Here is a 20,129-nt window from a genome sequence, read left to right as displayed (position 1 = left end):
CCATTGCTCTGCCAGAGCTTTTAGAAGGGGCTTAGGGAAAGCCTGAGAGAAAGGCCGTGTGTTTCAGAAAACAAGCGCATAGACACTCAGGGGAGTGAATGCTTTATCTTGCCACTGAGTAAGCCATCTGAATGACTGAGCTGCCAGCTAATGCTCTGCACTCTGTGCATATTAATATCAAGATGTACTCGCTGCTTTCATGATGGAGACTGAGAAATGGGAATGATGACATTAAGCTGCTTGATGGTGGTCTGTAGTCATTAAGATAAGCTTGATTAATACACTTGGATATACTTGGGGTACAGAGTCTCAGACGTTTACTAGATTTAGATAGTGGGTGTTGTGCATGGCTTTCTAATGTCTTTTAATCACAGAACCTCACCTCACCTCTCGTTATTCAAATGTACAATTGTATGGAACCAGGAAGCTCAGGCTAAATACAGGCCATCTTGTCTACTAGCCCATCCTCCATCCACCACCACCCGGGGAATGTGATCTGCTGTCCCCTCCCCAGGAGGACTCGTGGGCAGAAAAATGCCAGAGAGTGATGCTTGCTGTGGAGGTTGGGAGTCAGTTTACACTGGGAAATGCAAAGCAAGGAAACCGTCGCTCCCCGCCGGGAAGGTGAAAAGTCTAACGTTTCAAGGTTGTTTTGTGAGCAGACCAAAGAGGGAAGGGAGTGGGCCAGTTATTGCATTCCTGTCATGTAATCTTCATGATGTTCTCTCATGGCAGGGAGAGCAACAGAATAGCTTTGAAAAGAGTGGGAAAAGGTAGAGCCTTTTTTGTCAGCCCAGGTAGATATTGCATCTTGCTTCAATTAGTGTACATAACATAACTGTCTCCGGCTTCTCTTAGATTTTAAATAACCATAAACGACTTACTCTAAATGATCACATGAATGTCAAATTCAAGAAATGAGGAATTCCCGCTTGTTAATTAACCAGTTACGTGGATGAACCAGAACACTGAATCACCAGAAAAAGAAGAATGCTGTGATATGCTGATTCAAACCTTTGTCTTATCGAGTCTGTGTTTTAAAACACACAAGAGGTTCTTTTGGATGAGAAAGTAGGCTACATTTGAGTAAATTGGTATTAGTCTATTACTACTACAGTTCTATTTAAATGGACACTACAGTTATATTTAAAACAGATCAGTAAAAAACAGGACTTATTTATTTTTTCATTTTGGTAAATGATCAGATTGTTACAGCCTGTTGCTACGGAAAAGTTGATTTTGTTCTCTCAGACTTTGTGTCTACGTAGGAAGGTAGGTGGGTTTCTACGCATTATTGATTATTGGATTTTCTGGCCAGTTTATAGCAACACGTATACGCAAACTCTTCTTTGTATGTCACTTCCCTGTTAAGTGGGCAAAGCCAGGGTTTCTGTTTTGCCCAAAGTGATTGAAACACGACTTTGACATTAACTAAGCAGGCAACTAACATGATTAGAATAGATCTTCTCCCCTTCACCGTCACTTTCCCTAATCAGAAACATGTCTATTGCATACTTATACAGGGAGAAAGGTATCTTGTGGAAAGAGCCCTCTGGGAATGTGTCTGTAATTGAACCTAGATTTAATTCTAAGCTGAATTTTTGATCTTCCGGGCATGGTCAGGTTGAAGCTACACAATTAAAAGCTGCTGGTAGCCACTAAGTAGCTTAAATCATGTAGACTTCAGGCAGCGTTTAGGCTTTTGAAATATGTTTAAAGATGTAAAAATATTTAAGCTCTCAAATGGAGGAAGTTGTCCGGGCAGTTCCATTCATCTTTCTGTCCGCCCCCACACACACACACACACAATGCACCTTGGTTGACTTTGTCAGGTGATCTATTCTAACCCTCAAGTTATCCATAAGTCCTCTGCTCTTCCTCCTCCTCCTCTCCTCTGCTCCTCAATTCCTGTGACTGTGATCTGCAACCCCGTGGTGTCTTAGAAAGAACCCAGGAGTTCTTGGCTGCCATGGGCCAGTGCTCTGGCACTGAAAGTCCTCACACCCTGGAGCTTACACTGGCACACAAGGCCGGCCCTCCTTAGGCCTCGTTAGAAAACACTTCGCTACTTTTACTTTTCCTTCAAACTGTTTGCCATGCTCAGTTAAAAGCTCTCTTAAGTTTCTGTTTGGCTCCAGACGCAGTGCCTCGTTTTATTGTATCATATTTGACTACTTTTTTGAGTTTTCTCTTGCTTTTCTGCAATGAACTAAGCAGGACTTACAAGCATACTATGGGAAGTCCAGAATTATGCATGATGGCTGTGTCCCAGGTTGCAGGAATGTGGAGTACTTGGAGAGCAAGAATGTAGCCTACTCAGTGGAAGTGGAATGAGTTCATCTTTTTTGTTTCAGTTTGGGGCTGGCTCTCAGTAGGGAATATGAAAGGGTTAGAGTAGTCACAGAATGACCTTGAACCAAAGTTGACATTTCTCCTTGGAAATGCTATCTTTAGATATGTGCTTCGGAAAAAACCAAAACTCTCACCTCTCCTTGCTGAATCACAAGGTCAAGAAGCTGATCCTTTTTTATTAGTAAAACAATGTTGCTTATTACGCCTGTTTCTTCATTTGCATGCAAGAGAAACCGCACATGGCAGTTATTATGACAAAGCCTGATGCGTTTCAACGCGTTTGATCAACTGTTGCATTCATTGGCAGGCCTTCTTTCACCGTTTACTCTGGCATGTAAATGGACTCTGAAATACCAAAAGAAGCCCGGGGTGGGAGGAGCCCAAAATGGAGGCCAATGAATTGTGCCCACAGATACTGATATCCTGTGGAATGCACTTGGCAGGGCGCGCTGTTGGCGGCCTCCCCGCGTGTACCGACAAGAGCCATTGTGTAAGAGAGCAGATTGGCTGCTCGGGAGAGGCCGTTAAAAACACATTTTGCTTGAGCGAGGACGTCATCACCTACAGCCACAATGCAGGCGTTTCAGAAGGTCTTGACCAGTCCGCATGCCCTCTGCAGCTTCCGTGTTTCAACAGGTTGCTCTTTAAAAAATGTAAAAAAAAAAAGATTAAAAAGTGCTTCATACAGGTTGTATGTCAGATCTTATCAGTCAGTGGTTTTCTTGTAGATTCCATGTTGAATCAGAGGTGACGTTTGAAAATTTCCTTTGCTTTGATGCGCCTTACCAGTTTGTATATGTAAGGCTGAAGAAGATTAGTTTTTATTTAATGCGAGCTGGAGCGGAGAATAAGCTAAGCCAGTCGAATGGGATGACTTATGGTGCAGTAACATCACCCTGCGCAGTGGGAGGCAAGATGAATGGAAACCCTGAGATAATGATATGCACAAACCATAATGCAAAACACTCCGTGCGCAGTGTACAGATTGTGAAATGCTATTTGACACTCTAAATGGGTTTCCCACTGTCTGCTTTTGAAAGCGCCTGGAACATAAAATCAGTTTTCTTGAGTTGTTTTCTTTTTTCAAGACGTCTCTGAAAAAAATGTAGTGATAGTGAAGTGAAATTGACTAATTTTTGCGCAAAAAAATCTATTCATAAAAACAGAGCAGGCTTATATAGTGCGTTGGATGACGAAGATCACACATGATTCATTCCTCATACTCCCACTCAATGGTGCTGATTCAACATGGCATCTAAACATCATCAAAGTCTAGCATCCGCTAGCCACTACCCGCTGAGCCAACAGTAGCCGTCAGCAGCCTTTATTGTTGTGACATGTTGCGTCCGTGCTTGTTTTGTTCTCGGGCCCGATAGGGGCTGTGTGCGCGCAGGCATGTTCGTGGGTGAGGGGGTTTGTGGAGACGAGTCATGGCAATCATGGGAGATTTACCCGTGGCCCCTCGCCTGAGCCACAGCGTACAGGGTCACACATCCGGGGCTGAGCCCAGAACGCCTCACGCCACAGGAACTCGACAGAATACGCTGTCGCGCAGGGATCAAGACTCATGACTGGGCCGCAACCCCCAACTCCTCTGGGGTAAAATGAAAAGATTCCATCACTCTAATCGAAAGTTATTTAAGAAGGGATTTCCCGGCTGCTCAGCCAGAGACTCATGAGCCATGTGAGAAGTCGTCGCTTCCCCTGAGAACCTCTCACTGGAGAAACACCATGGGAAATGTATTACTGTAATATACCAGCATCCAGCAAGTCTGCCAGGATTTTTTGTCCTTTTCATTTTGTCATTTTTTGTCCTTTTCAGCAAATCTTTTGAATAATAATGTGCCTGAGGTAAGCAGCTCACAGTTATGAAATTATTCAGAAGCAGTTATCAGACCTTTCTGTTGTCTTTTCTAACTACTGCCCTCCAGAGGTAAGGCAGGGTACTGCAGAGTGGTTTGCTCTTAATAGACAGGTATACTGTAGTAGATCTCTGTTCCATGACTCAAACAACAGTGAACCAGAAATCTTCCATTATATTCCTTGACTTTTCTCCAAAAAAGGAGAGGGAGCACATGAGACAGGCAGAGACGGCCCCTCTGAGTCAGTGGTGAGTTAAGGGTGGGGTGACATCTTCGCACAAGCCTGAGCTTGCCATGCTTGGGGCTTTACTGGAATGTTGCTGGGCTGAGGAGGCAGATTTACAGCAGTGCTTATGCTCAGAGTGGGTGTACACACACCCACGCACACACACACAGAGAGAGAGAGAGAGAGAGAGTACACCCACCCACCCACACACACACACACAGAGAGAGAGAGAGTGTGAGTGAGCGAGTGGTGACACAGACATACACCTTTCAGTCTCCACCCTGTTTTCACAGACCACAGAAACTCTCTCGACGCTCTGATAGCGCTTTCAACACTTCACACTGTTGACACGGGTTCACCTCATTTCACCGACTTTGCCACTAGTTCTCTCCATCCAGAAACTCACGTCATGGTCCAGACACGTTCCTGCTCATAGACTACACCTATAGCTTGCTGCGTGTGGCGTCTGTCCAGCGTTATGAGCGCGGGTTGCGCTCGACTTTGCTGGAACAGTGCCGAGTGTTTTTGTTGCTGGACAGCCAGTCCAGTCCCCCTCCGTTCTTGGCCCACTGGGCCGCGTTCTCCACTGCAGCACAGCACAGCACAGCACAGGGGTAAAGTAAACCCTCTCCACAAATGCATGTCAGCAAGCCAGCTGGAACAATATGCCACTCCCGCCTGCCAAAACCAATAAGCCGGTCTGTTTTCATAGTCCCCGTGAGGGACACTGTTATTGCGGCCGCGGAATTAAAACGTGCCAGTGAGGTCACAATCACGCTTGGGGGTTTGGGGATTTTATTGGTCAGGGGACCCTGTGAAAGGGGGTGAATAACCGAGAGAGTAGGCGTAAGGTCATGTTAATGCTATTCCAAACACGAGAGGAATTTTGGTTTAAATGTTGTTCTTTTTTTGGATTGTTTTTGGACTTAATGTGTGGCACATTTGCCTTTTGTTATCATTTCTTTTGTTTCAACACAATGTTCCATGAGTATGCTTGGATGCGGTTTCAGACTAGTATTGCAATGTTTTGATATTTGGGAGATATTTTCAGATATGTGAACGTGTTGAATCGCAGGGAACGGCGTTTTGAGTTATTGAGGTTGAGGTTTAGAAAGGAATGACTGCCTGCTCTATGCGTTTTGGAGGCAGAGCTTATATTAAAATGCAGTACGGGTTTTGCGGTCGTGATCTCAAATTTACAACTTCCTCTGTGAAACCCAAAGGGGGGTTGGGGGGTTGTTTGTGCTGGAGTTGTTTGAAATGGATTCTTTTGTGCTGGATCATGTTCTGAAGAGAAAAACAAAGTGTTTTTTGAAGTCTCGCCCTGTGTTTGTAATGAATAAAATCAATGTGTTTTTGTTTTTTTTTATCGAGAGAGGGTTTAATCAGATAACCTCGACTGTCGATTCCAACTCTTGGTCACGGGTGTCAGGTCATCTGCTGCTTTTATTGTGTTTTATGCAAAAGTTCTCTCCCAGTCTAATTCACTGGAGTAGTGTGGATGTCCTGAGAGGATCTGGCTTAGTGCGGCCTGTAAAATTCAGCAGTGGCCCCTGTGTTCTGTATTCTGTGTGTAGTTGTTTTTATTTTCTTTGTGGCACTATTCATACATTTTATATGGCCTCACTATGCGTTCGTACTTTACTTTCTGTGCACAAAGTTATTAACCAGAAAATGCTATGTAAACAGTGAATTATTAACTCTGTTTTGTAACTTTTGTTTGGGACGTTTGCAGTTCTCAGCATGTATGGTTGGTGGCAGCACAGTTCATAGCACTCAAGTTGTCCATCCCATGTAGAGTGTGCCAGAGCTCACCATGGCTTTTTTTGTGTGTGTGTGTGTGTGTGTGTGTGTGTGTGTGGACCAAATAGGAAAAAGGTTAGCGGGGTCAGCAGAAAGTGGATCCCTCGAGCTCCAACCTGCTGTCGGAAGTAAGGGGGTAGCAGGGAGGTGGCATGACCTCCAGGCCAGAGGTCACATTGGACTGGCCGAGTGGACTGCTGTCTGGCTGCAGCTGGGCAGCTGGCCGGACACATGGCTGTGAAATTGGACGGTCACTGGGGACCTCCAGGGCTCCGCTTCCTCCCAGGAGAGGAAGGAGTGTGTGCCTGGCCCTCTCGCTTTCTCTGTGTGCGTCTGACACTCTGTCTCTGCCCTCCCCTGCCTCTCGTTTCCCCTGACTTTGACATGTCCAAAAGCCACATGTCCAAAGAACATTTCTTTTACATTCTAAAGACTACAACCACCAACTTTATAATGTTGGAATTTATTGGGCATAGCCTGGTTAGGGGCAAGGGGCAACAGAGCTCACCAGTCAGATTGGGCTGAACAGCAGCCCACCCTGGGGCTGTTTTGTGGTCATTACCAGGACATGATGGAGCTGTCCTCAGGCAACCAATGAAGCCTAGATGAATGAAGAACTGGGCATTCTGTTACCCACACACACACCATTCTGTATATTATGTTACTAACCCAGGGCTGGTTCTAGCCTATCATATTTGGGTGGGCTGGTAGAAATTTTCGGTGGACAACATAGCAAAGCAGTCAAATTGGATCAAAATTGACAAACACAAACACACCAAAAAATCGGTGCTACCTAGCTCGATTTGCTGAAGCCAACAGGCAGTGATGGGCAGTATTTCTGATACGTATTTAAAATTTCAAATACAAAATAGTATTTTGTATCAAAATACTTTTATATGTGTGTATTTTTGTAGTTTAAAAATACTACCAAATAGTTTTGTTAAAACAAATAACCTACTTTTGGTGATGACATCATAAATGTGCAAAACAATGAATGTAGCCTCTGACTAACTTGTGTTGACTTTTTAATTGCTCAGACCTGTTGTGATCATAATATTGAGGTTCAGGAAGATGAGTGCAAGATGAGTAACTTGTAGGTTGCTAACACATACAGTACAATATACTTCCTCCAATACCAACCTCAAGTTTCTTAAAAAGCTTTAATGATCAGTTTATTGAGAACCAATCGGCATGGAATCGGTTGTATGTGGTTGCCCTGTTATATTCATAGACAGTAAAAGTAAATCTGGGTACGCATTGATGATCACTTGCCAAGCGGTAGTGACAAGTCTTAGTTGTGACTTTTTGAGTGCATCTCTGATACAGTATTTAGGCTATGAAATGTAACAGGCAGGTCAGCATAGTTGTTGAGTGTTTGCAGGTTATGGCATGTCACATAGGCAGAGAAAAGCTGTTGCTCTCAAACATTGTCCACTTAATCAACAGAATCAGTGTACTGATGAAGGAACAGATTAAATAGACAGATATTTTAGAAAATATCTGTCTTTCAAAATACAAATATGCAGTATTTTATTTTGATACATGGTTTGATAATATATTTTGTATTTTTTACACTTAAAATTAGGGTATTTGATATTTTATTTTAATACATTTTGATGTATTTTTGCCCATCCCTGCCAAGAGACATAGAATCACACACAAGGGCATAGGTTTGGTCTCAGCTTTGGTGGGGACACAATATACTTTTTTGATACACATCATACCCCCACCACCTTGACGCCATCAGTAATATTGAATATTGTGCGATCATTCACATCAGTGGCGATTCGAGACTTTGATCAACCCTCCACGCACGCACGCACGCACGCACGCAAGCACACACACAGAGCCGGCCCTGTACCCACCATTCTATATACTCACACACACACCATTCTTTATACTCCGCTACCCACACACACCGTTCTGTATAGTGTTACCCACACACACACCATTCTGTATAGAGTGTTACCCACACACCCACCATTTGGTATACTCCGTTACCCACACACACACTATTCTGTATACTCTGTTACCCCCACACACACACCTTTCTGTAAATTCTGATAATGGCTGGTGGCAAAGCAGGTCAGATGAGCCCTATTGTTCGCCTTCCCTTCAAACTGGACTTGGTGTGGGAGCTAGAGATCTAGCCATGCACCAGTGAGTGGATGTCTGTCCTCTTTCACATTCCCTGTCTCTCATTCTCTCTTTTTCTCTTCCTCTGTCTCTGACTCCCTCTCTCCCTCCGAGCTGTCTCTTGTACTCTTATCTCTCCCTCTCCCTTTACACACTTGGCATGTAGCATTACTGTGAGTCCCACTTCCCCCGAGACAGGGAGGGGTGTGTGTGTGTGTGTGTGTGTGTGAGAGAGAGACCATAGTGGTGGGGCTAATTAAAGCATCAATTTGCAATCTCCATAACGACAGGTACCTCTTATTGCGGCCTTTTGCACTGGCTGAGTGTGAATGCGCGTCAGCCGGTCTGAAAATAGTCAGTCGATTACGACACCCCCTGCGCACCCCCATCAGACTTTTATTCCCTCTCAGCAGAATGTTACTTGCCATTGGTGTGTCGCAGCTCGGAAACCTAAACAAGCCGTGCTGGTCAAGAGGGCAAACACAATGTGGGCCAGGGTGTTTCCGAAGGAAGAACCCAAAGTCCCAACCCATCTCCTCCGTGGCTTTTAAATGGCCTTTGCCTGAGTTACTTGAAAATGCTCCTCTGCAATTACTGGTGCTACTAGGATCCTTCATGGGACATTTTTCACATTTCACAGCAGGGAAGCAAAAAAAATCTTTTTTTCCTGCTCTAGGAAGGCCAAGTTTAAAAGGTCTTTGATGTGCAGTCACTCGCAGGAAATCCTCTCAGTTGCCTCGAGTGAGCTTGGTCTTGTCGGGCCTTGACCTGAAAAAGCTCTAAAAAAGACTTATTCTTTTGCTCTCTCTATCTTCTCTCGGTTCTCACACACACACACACACACACACACACACACACACACACACACACACACACACACACACACACACACTTTTTTCCATCTTTTGTGAGTCAGAACATCGTGAGTCAGAACATCGGAACATCATCCCCTTGTCATTCTTTTTAAGACCGAACATTCTGGAGTGGTTGTGCTCTGGGTGGGAGTTCTGCCAGTCGCCCCAGGCAACCCACTGTCGTCATCAGGGTCATCAGCAGCTCTCTGGCCTCTGGGTTTTCCCATCTGAGGCAGCGTGGGCTAAATCAGCACCACTGATGTCTTCCACAGGTGTGAGACTGTGGGGCTGGGCCTGAGATGATGGATGCAGAGACACGGACACCTGGAAAGAGAGAGAGGGTGTCTTGTTTGGGCCTCCTCCTCCATCTCCCCCTCCTTCTCCTCCTCCTCCTCTCCTCTGCTCCTCCTCCCTCTCTGCCATCCTTGTCCAGGTGGTGGTTGCGTGTCGGAGGTGATGAGTGAGATGGCTGAGAAGGGTGCCAAGTAAGCCCCATAGATCACATATCACTCTCACTCACCAGCACTGTTGCGGCCCAGCTCCAGCAACATGGCGGGTGGGGGTGGGGGGGTGTTTTTAGCAGTGGTTGCTTGACTGCCAAACACTTAGCTGTTTCACACTCAAACACATATACACAACCAAAATCTCTCCCTCTCTTTCGCTCTCTCTCTATCTCTTTCTCTCTCACTCTCTCTCTCTGTCATCTTTCTGTCTTTGCCAAACTCACACACACGATATACCCCCACACATACTTTCTCACACATTCAGAGAGGGAGCGAGCAAGAGAAGTGCTCTGACCTCCCATCTGAAGAGCTCTGAGCGTCTCAGGTATCGGGAAGTGCATTTATCACGGGGGATTTAATGTGTCAGGATATTAGGATATATAGTCCTGTTAGGAAGTCGGGGGATTGCTTTTAGAATGAGCTGCAGCACACTGAGGCGCAACACCATCAAGTGAAGCCCAGTACAGACCTCACCTGCAGAGGAACGGGCAGTTTTGTCAGCATACGCACATTGCAGAGGCCACTCACTGACATTGACACAGTTCCGCTCTTGAGCAGGCTAATGAAAAATGTGCTAGTCTAATGGGGTTGAAACCAGGATAAGTGTCTGTCTTATCTCAACTTGTGGTATTTCAAAAGGGAATGTTCCTTGCTTTGGGAAATTCCTGACTTCTTACTCCTGCGCCCACAGTGCTTTTGAGGGATATTATGATCCATAACAAGGTCTTTTTTTAGCAACACTGTAAATCTTTGGAGACATTATCCAGAGCTTCGTTAGTTCCTGTATTTGTAAAGTGTAGTGTTTACACTTCATCGGTCAGTGAATTCATAGAGACGTGCGTGACTAACTTCTAGCATTTTATGATAGCTTAACATCACACATGATAGCTTAACATCACACCACAGATGCAAATTCGCTAACTCTGGTATAGAACTAGTTCTGTACATGGTCCCTGTCAACTAAACTAACTAAACAAACTAAATATTTTAAGAAACATGTCATGAATATGAATAACTACAATCTGCAATCACTTTTGTTCCATTTGAGTTGTAGGCTGGTTTTGTTTGTTTTGGTGTGAACCATCTTCTTTAGTATGAGACTTGCACGTCTCACTGGGAATGTATGGCGCAGCCTAGTAGTCTGCGGTTAGGATGACCTTTATCAGATGACGTAAATCAGACGAGAGAAGGTCCGCTGTTTATTGAAGCCAGCTCAGGAGAGGAGCCGTCAGGTCAGAGACCACAGCTGACCGGGCTGTCAGCACAGACTTATTGATAGAGGTAAGCTCTCAACACATGAGTCATGTCACAGGTTTTCACCTGGAGTAGATTGTACGTACTCGCTGATGTCTTGCTGACATACACGCAGCTCTTTAGTGCTGCGTTCGTTAATATGCAGACTTTTGTCTGAATAAATGCATGCTGCTGTTCTAGTCGACTTGGCATTAGTGAGCGTGGTAACAGAACTGTGTCATTTTTAACATCTTCACTATTCCACTGTCCGCCTAAAATACATGCAGGCTGTCGTTCCCTAGAAGCCTCTGACGAAAGCAGAAGTCCGGGCTGCTGTGGGCTTATTTAAGCGAACAAACAGGGCGTTAAAGGTGGTCCATTTTAGTTCCTTTGTTTCCATGCGGGAGAGCAGTTTAGGTAAGCAGACACCGACACCGGCCTCTTCACATCATGGGTCATGAGGACCGGCGTTTTCACATGGACACAGAATAACAGCACTACTCGTTTGCCACCGGTCTGCCTGTAGCCAAAACCTGAGACCCTCCTGACGCATAGAATGTGTAAATGAAACGCGTCCACATCCCAGCAACACTCCCCACCACCCACCCTCCTGCCCACCAACACCTCTGCAGACCCCTAGCCCTCCTGCCTCTGTCCCGCGGTTTTTCTTTCATCCCAGCTCCAAATAAAAAACTGACGTCTTCCTTTGGAAATAGCTGGTACGTGCAATGTTTACCACCACGGTGTGGTGGAGTAGCGCGGTCCCAGACAGCTGATTGTAAAACGGCCGACACATAATCCAGCTACCGTGCAGGCGGGATCAGCAGCCGCTTGAAGTTTTTAAAGTTTGGGAGGCCTGGAAGGGTACCCTGGGGGGCCCGAAGCCAACGGACTTAAATCTGCAACTGTAATCCCCCCCCCCTCCTCCTCTTAGGTTAATATTTCTAGATGCGGTGCATGCCGATCGAAGCAAGCAAGCAAGGTTCCTTCTTGGCTGGCCTTGTTTCTCGCTGGATTGACACCCACCGCAATTACTCATGCATATAGCATGCTACGGGTGGGGTTATTCTTAGAGCATGCCTGCCAATCAGTCACAGGGGAAAGGTTGGAGGGTCAAAAAATAAAGAGGTAACCAGTCTGAGGGGTTGTCTGCGCAGTGTTTACCGGAGAGGGGAGGTATTTTAAAACCCAGGAGAGCGCACATATTTACCGGGAGGGGGTTGGCCGACCTTGCCATTTGGCTGTTGGGAGAGGCACAGAACGGCAGGCAGCCGAGAGGATCTCCTCTCACTGGAAAAAAGAGAGAGAAGAAGAGAGTCTGTCTGTGTGTGTGTGATTTGTGTGCGTGCGTGTATGTTTGTGTGTAGGTGAGTGCCCCTGCACAACCTCAGTGTCACACACACACACACACACACACACACAAACACTCGGCTCAGAGCAGCGAAGAGGAGGAGCATTGGGCTGAGTAGGGCTGTCCCAGGGACAGCCTCCCATCTGCCTCCCTGCCTGCCTGTGTGATCGTTTGTGTGTGTGTGTGTGTGCGTGTGTGTGTGTGCAGTAGTGCAGGGATGAGTGCCCAGGGAGAGCAGCTCTCGGACTGGGCAGCAGTGGGAAAACTCTGCCCACGACTCTCCCTGGTCATCAGCAAGGCACTGGTTGCCCATGCTCTCACAGGACTTTTCTGAGACACACACACACAGAGGAACTTGTTGCTGCTCGCTCTGTGCTCAGACGCTTTTTTTGACCTAAACAAATCCCCCCTCACTCGCTGGCTGAGTGACTTTCTGTGAACAGAAAGGGCAAGGGGGGGGTTTGACGTTATCTAGAGAGGAACTTCAGCGAAGCTACATCATCCCAAAGGACCAGCACCTCCGTCGCCATGAGCCGATGGCTGAAGTGCACTTCTACATACTTTGTAGGTATCTGGCGGGATTTGAAGTGGCTTTTGAATTGTCCAGTGGGTTTGTTTTGTTTTATATGCAGACATGGGTGGTGGGGAAGGATGTGTGTGTGTGTGTGTGTGTATGTGTTTGTGCGTGGATGGGGGGGGGAGTGTTATCAGTCACTCGGACCTGTCCAGTAGTTGGAACAATGTTTCTCAGTTTCCTACAAAGAGTGTGTGCAGCCGAGAGCTGCAGTTCTGGGTTAAGGCTGCCATATGGTTCTCTGAGCAGCTTAAAGGCTTGTTTTAACTTGCTGTCGAGAGAAGATTCCCCACAGGCTGTTAATTTCTCTCCCTTCGTTTATTTAGCTGACCACGTTGTTGTGAAATAGGGATTCCGTGTGGTTAGTAGGTTTGCAGAAGTATGTTGCGAGAGTTTGTCGGTTATTTCCTCTAGTCGATTAGCATTAGGAAGTATACTGCATCTGATTGTTTGGTTAAATGAATAACAATGGCTGGACTTGACTTGCTTGCATTCCCACGTGCGAAAGCTTTCGTTGCCTGACAGTTAGCCCATTTTAATCTTGAAGTTGTCAAGTCCTACACAGTCCTGTGTCTGCCCTCTTAGCCTGCTAACCTCATCTCTTCTGTGTGGAGTGACTGACGGTCTCTCTAGTATACTGGACTATGCTTGATTGCATCTTCTGAATATTTCCTGTCATTGTGTTTTTGTAACTAAACTTGAACTGAATGGTGTTTTGACTATGCATCTGTAATTCCCCCTTCAGAACACAGATTGGAACAAGTATGACGATCGGCTGATGAAGGCTGTGGAACGCGGCGAGGTGGACAAGGTGGCCGCAGTGCTGAACAAGAAGGGCATCATCCCCACCAAGCTGGACGTGGAGGGGAGATCTGCGTGAGTGCTACCCCCTTAAACCTTCCAAAGCACCCCAAAACCCAAACTCTAACTCTTATGCCCCCCCAAAACCATAACCCTGATGCCCCCTTACCCCATCCCTTCCCCAAAGCACCCCAAAACTCCTAACCCCGATGCCCCCTTCCCTCAGCCTTAATCAGCATTCAGCACACGCTCACAAAGGCCTGACGCAGATATGCCCTTTGAGTCCTCTAACTGTGCACCCAGCTATGAATCATGGGTAGGCACCTTTCAACGCGCTGCCCGCGGAGACTCGCTGCATAGCCAGACATGGGTGCGTTTCTGTTTGGTTAAGCAGAAGTGAATTGCGCTGTTATTCCTGTTTTCCTCCTGCTGTGGCCCAAAATGGAATGAAAGCCATGGAAGCTGTGGGTCACTCTGTAAGAATGTCTGCCTCCGCTGTGAGGAATAGAATGGTTGTTTGTTTTTATTTTTGGCGGCCTTTCGCCGACAATGGTGTGCAAAACAAGGTCGGGGGGCATGCACTACCTACCGAGTGACATAGACTCCGCATGACATCACCGTTTTCCCCCTTCTGCCACCGCCTGCCCTCTCCAAATGACATCACCACAAACGGCTTTGCCCCCCCCCCCTGCTCAAACCCACTCCACCCCACCCCATCCCATCCCACCCCACTCCACCCCACCCCACCCCATCCCTGCATGCCAACGCCGATCTTTCTACCCCACTGAAGACCTGGCTAGATGCATGGGGACATGCACTGCCAGCTAGGCGCCCCTGATGGCCACACATGGAAGTGATTAGGATCTGCAGTGGGGCTCCTGGTTTTTCCAGTTGATCCCTTTAGCTGGGATTGTGTTTGTGTGTAATCAGCTCTGAGGTCTGCTGCAGTGCAGACTTCAGGGCAGGCTATGGCTATAGCTATGGCTATGGCAAGCACACTGGTCTGTTGGGCTTGGCCAGGCCTCCGTCCCCCTGGGGCAGGAAAGGAGTTAGCACACAAAGTAAAATTAGAATTTGGATTTGGTGAAATTGCAAGATTTGTCCCCGGTTGGGTTGAGCGGGACTGTCCAGCTGCACAAATGCAGACTCCATGGGGCTGCAGATTTTGAGCTGGCAGGTTATTTTTAAATGAAAGCAAACACAGTGTAGGCTTTAGCACTAAAACCTGCATAGCTCCTGCACCTCCCACAGTAATTGATAGCTGTCAGATGGACAGTTTGTCTAACCACCCAAAGCCAGCCATACCTTTCCATAGTAGCCTCTGGTGTAGCTTTAATTAGCACTAGCCTGCTTTTTTGGACCTCCGCACTGGAAGTAGCGTGTTGAGGAGCTCGGTAGGCTCACATTGTTGTGTGTCTGGTAGTGAGTGTTAGATCTCAGGGGATATGACACTCGGTATTTTCAGCCACACATGAGCTGCTTCTAGAACAAGTGGCCTGTGCTGCTGCTGGTAGGAGCAGGAGGGCCTGGACTCATAATAAGGTGACAGAATTTTGCAAGCCTAAATCAGCGCCATCAAAGACGCCATGGCAGATTGTAGAGAATCACAGCTCGGCACAATAAACACCAGTGTGACATATGAAGCCAAATTGTCTCTGGCCCCCCCACCTACCTCTCTTGCTGGCCCAGCGTTTGTGCGAGAGCTACGTGATGCTACGTGACTTACTGGAGGCCAACGCAGCCTTCTGATTTGAAGTCGTCCGTGACGGGCTTATTGTTCCACGTGCGCACACTGCTGCAGCCGGGCGCTCTCGTTTGCCCAATTGCACAATTAATTACACATTCTGCCATTTAATTGGCCTCCCCAGAGCCCTTCTCCTCTGTATAGAAACGGCAGACAATCATGTTTGGGCCCCCTCTGCTTAATTTAAATGCACATCCACTGCTTCCAGTCGGGGTTTTTTTTTTTTTTTTTTTTCATAATTGGGATGATGCAGCAAATAGGCCTATGACAAAAAAAGACTGCAATGGTAGGCTTGATCTAGTGAAATCTCTCAGCTGTGTTCCTGTGTAACATGTCAGAGGCCAGATCTGCTCATCACAGTCAATCAAGCACTCTCTCCCAGCGAATATGTTGACATCTAATAATGTTTGTAAGGACCCCAAACCCTCTGTCTGACGTGCTGCTGGGCATAAGAACAATCAGAATTTCATCAGACCAGCCACTGACCACTTTGGATGCATTGCAGTTCCACAACTGTTAATAAAGCTGTTGCAGGGAATGCTAACTTGTTTTGCAAGAGGATTAAGCTTTACACCCACCTCCCCTTACTACCCCCCCCCCCCATACCTCCTCGTTTTCAAAAATAGAATAAATAATGTGGGGACTGCAGACCTGAAAGGCAGTCAGTGCTCTGGTGCCAAGCTAAAATGACATGTCTGTGGCTCCTGCAAAAGAGCCTGGCCTTTGGTCACAGTTAATGGCTGTACACTCTGAGCGGTGATTTATGGCCTCTCTTGGCAAACAGCCCTGAAGGGAAAAACAAACCACAAAAGAACCCAGAGAATTGGACACGTCGAAAAAAACCTACTCACTAGCTTTACAAAGTCCCACTGAGCGGACGGCGCAAGTTATGTGAATGTTGTCAGTAGCCGCTCTTGCAATAGTTACATTGAGGCAACAAGGGCAAAGAAAGTTTCTAATTATATCTGGTCAGAACTAGAATCCAGTTATTGAATATTTGTGCTGCCTGAGGTCTAAACAGATACAAAAACACGTGCTTGGGAAATGTGTGTGTGTGTGCTTGTGTGTGTTTGTGTCTTTGCGGGGCAGATTGGCAGGTCATGGTCTCGGCCGACACGTATGTCTTAGCCCCGTCTCCTTGCCATCAACGCAGCTTTTAATAACCGCTCCCAAAACGAGGTGGCAGTCTGCATGGCTCCTTGGTGGTATGTTTTAGGGGTTAATGCATAAACAAGGTCTCTGTGTTAGGAGGGGTGGGTTGGGGTGGGGTGAGGGGCGGGATGGGGTGGGGTGAGGGGCATCATGTTCATTCACAAACTCCACCCCTCACCCGGCTCTCTGGTCAGTGTGTCCATGTCTCTGGCCAGTGTTTGTTTTTGCTGAGGCTCCATTAGTCTCAGGCAAATGTATTAAGTCTGTCCATTTGCCACCCACACGGGGGATAAAGTGAAGATGTCGTAAAAAAACAAGTGCGGAGCGCGGTCCCCCTGGGGTCGCGAGGGGGAGAGAGGGGAGTTGGGTTTCCGTTGATGGTTCCCACCAGCTCTCTGGAGTATGCTGATGGAGTTGATGGCGTCAGTTTTCACCTCTCTCTCTCTCTCTCTCTCTCTCTCTCACTCTCTCGTGCTGTCTCTCTCGCTCTCTCTCTCTCTCTCTCTCTCTCTCTCTCTCTCTCTCACTCTCGTGCTGTCTCTCTCTCTCTCTCTCACTCTCTCTCTCTCGTGCTGTCTCTCTCGCTCTCTCTCTCTCTCTCTCTCTCTCTCTCTCGTACTGTCTCTGTCTGTCTCTATCTCTGTCTTTTGGTGCTCTTTCTCTCTGTCTCTCTCTCTCTCTCACTCTCTTGTGCTGTCTCTGTCTGTCTCTATCTCTGTCTTTTGGTGCTCTGTCTCTGTCTGTTTTTTCTATCTTATCTCACCTCTCTCTCTGTGTCTATCTATCTATCTATCTCTCTCTCTTTCTAAATCTATCTATCTATCGCTCTCGCTCTCTCCTTCCTATCTATCTATCTATCTATCTATCTATCTATCTCTCTCTCTTTCTAAATCTATCTATCTATCTCTCTCTCTTTCTAAATCTATCTATCTATCTATCTATCTCTCTCTCTTTCTAAATCTATCTATCTATCTCTCTCTCTTTCTAAATCTATCTATCTATCTATCTATCTATCTATCTATCTATCTATCTCTCTCTCTTTCTAAATCTATCTATCTATCTATCTCTCTCTCTTTCTAAATCTATCTATCTATCTATCTATCTATCTCTCTCTCTTTCTAAATCTATCTATCTATCTATCTCTCTCTCTTTCTAAATCTATCTATCTATCTATCTATCTATCTATCTCTCTCTCTTTCTAAATCTATCTATCTATCTCTCTCTCTTTCTAAATCTATCTATCTATCTATCTATCTATCTATCTATCTATCTATCTATCTCTCTCTCTTTCTAAATCTATCTATCTATCTATCTATCTCTCTCTCTCTCTCACTCTCTCACTTTTCTTGATTAGTACTATTGTTGAAGCTTCTATTCTGTTGGTGTTGTTTCTGTAGAACCGTGTCCCTGTCCAGGCCTGCTCTTCATAGGCTGATTAAATTACACATGGCTCTCTGCAGTGAGCTAATGATTACAATCACATTTACAGTCATGCTTGGGCCTTTGGCACAATTAAGGAACTCTTCAGTTTTAAATGACAAAACAACTAGGACAAGCACACTGATTGCCATTACAGTGGCAAGACCAGTAGGACCGAAATAAACGCCCACGGGCCTGAGGTGATGTCAGGAGGCCTGATCCCGCCATCCCTGCCCACGCTGGTGGTCCACGGGGTTTGGCGTGGCGCAGCGTGGCGCCCTGTGCTGGAACCCGACCCCAGGTCAGGGGTAAATCCTCCTCCTTCTGCCCGCGGGGTAGAGGATTGGGTTTCTCTGCCCCACAGTTAGCGCTGGGTCAGCTGACCATCACCAGTCAGTTTTGGGAGCCTGTTGCTAGAGAGAGCGAGGTTTTTTATAGTGGCCCCCGTGGCTTCTCACTCTGAGCGGAATCGCTCCACACTCCGCCTCCTCAGGCCTCTCGTCGGGGGCAGAACGGGGTCGCTATGGAGACAAGAATGCGGCAGCCACTTAGCCAGCTCCAGAGCCTCCATGGCCCGTGACCTGCTCGCGCTCTACTAGTTTAAATCACGTTGAGCACAACAGCCACACCACTCAACACATGTGGGCAAATATAGGCTCCATCACATTTCATATTGTTCGTCCAGATTTAGGCCCCATGACATTTTACAATGATGCAGTTCCACTGTCAAAAATGAACTACTACTGTTGGTGTTGAAATTATGCTGTTGTGAAAAACAAAAAACTATCTTGTTACTTAGTGTTTCCCTGTCCCAGAATAGGAGAGGCAGACTTTAGATGGCTGATTGTGTCAGTGGGAGTGTTGGATGAGCTCTGTGTGTGTCAGGCCCTCTGATGAGCTCCCATTTAAATCAAATCAGTCTCATGCCGTGCGGCTCTTCTGTCTTGCAGTACAATTGTCCTGTGGGAAACGTGGACCTGCAGGGAAGATCTGCACTACATGATGCCGGTGAGAAGAGCGCTTTCTTTCTGTCCTCACTTTCTTTCTGCCTGTGTTTGGAACATGCACTCATTCACTGTAGACCCTTTCACTCCGTTCCTAGAACAGAGGGTTTCCGGTTGAAACGATGAAAATCAACAAAGATAATTTGAAATGCAAATGAATGCGCCAAAAAATGTCAACTCTAAAACTCAACTTTCATTTTTGTTTGTTCCCAAGTTACCATTAGCTCAATGTTGTTTTCTGGGTCACTAGCAATGCCTTAGGATCGCACCTGTTTGCTTATGCAGTTGAAAGGGTCTATAGACCTCTCCAGAATAAGTCCCGCCTCCATAACTTCCGTAAACATCCAACCTCCTGTAGATTTTTTTAGGGTAATCCAAATTAGCAAACGCCATTAGAAAAGCTAATTTGGATTACCCTATGGCAAAACACTTCCAAAATGTGCACAACTGCAATCCAGAAGGCCTTATGGTAGAGGGTTTAGAAACTATTAAAAAGAACATTTGGGGTGGTGACCGATTAAAATGACTTTTACAAAGAGAAACATTCTACATATATAATCTACAGGCCACAGTTTACCCTGGGTTGAATGAAGAAATAGATTTCAGTCCTTTTTTGTGATCATCTTTTCTCTGTATATATTAGCTTAGGCTTAACTGGTAATAGTCATTCTCTATACCTTGTACTCTCTCTGGAGGCTTATATTTACGATGTATAGCCAGCCACCTAGTGGACTGTTCTGGCATGTTTCATGTGGTAATTCACCATATCACTCAGGTGTTTCCAATTAGCCTACAAAAAGGGAAATTGTTTGTCTGTGAAGCACACCCTGAAGAAGGCTGCTTGTGGCGCTACGCGTGGGTTGCTTCTCCCTATGTTTTTAAACGTTCTATGATGAATTAGCCAGTTAAATAAAGGCTTTTTATATTTTTGAAGAAGAGTGCCTTGGACCCCCTTTTTTCTATTTACTACTGGATTCCCGCACCCAAAGAGTACCTTCAAATTTCTGATTGGAACTTCCTGAGCACCCTGGACCTCTTTGTCTTTTCAAGACTCTTTATTAGGGTGTAGACGCCTGAAGCAGGCTTTGTAATGGTATTATGCTGAGTGTGTTTAT

The 20,129-nt window shown here is 46.2% G+C and overlaps 1 protein-coding gene across 1 annotated transcript in view; it reads left to right on the top strand.

The window, feature by feature from the left end:
* uacab (uveal autoantigen with coiled-coil domains and ankyrin repeats b) overlaps positions 1 to 20,129 on the top strand; it is a 37,739-nt gene that overhangs the window by 4,124 nt on the left and 13,486 nt on the right. The window contains 2 exon segments of the mRNA XM_048263128.1: positions 13,640 to 13,770; positions 18,810 to 19,018. Coding sequence (XP_048119085.1) covers positions 13,640 to 13,770; positions 18,810 to 19,018 — 340 coding nt within the window.

This window comes from Alosa alosa, chromosome 14 (genome assembly GCF_017589495.1).
Source record: "Alosa alosa isolate M-15738 ecotype Scorff River chromosome 14, AALO_Geno_1.1, whole genome shotgun sequence".
Classification (NCBI taxonomy): domain Eukaryota; kingdom Metazoa; phylum Chordata; class Actinopteri; order Clupeiformes; family Clupeidae; genus Alosa; species Alosa alosa.
The sequence above is the reverse complement of the archived record's forward strand: the minus strand, read 5'-3'. Positions and strand labels throughout refer to the sequence as shown.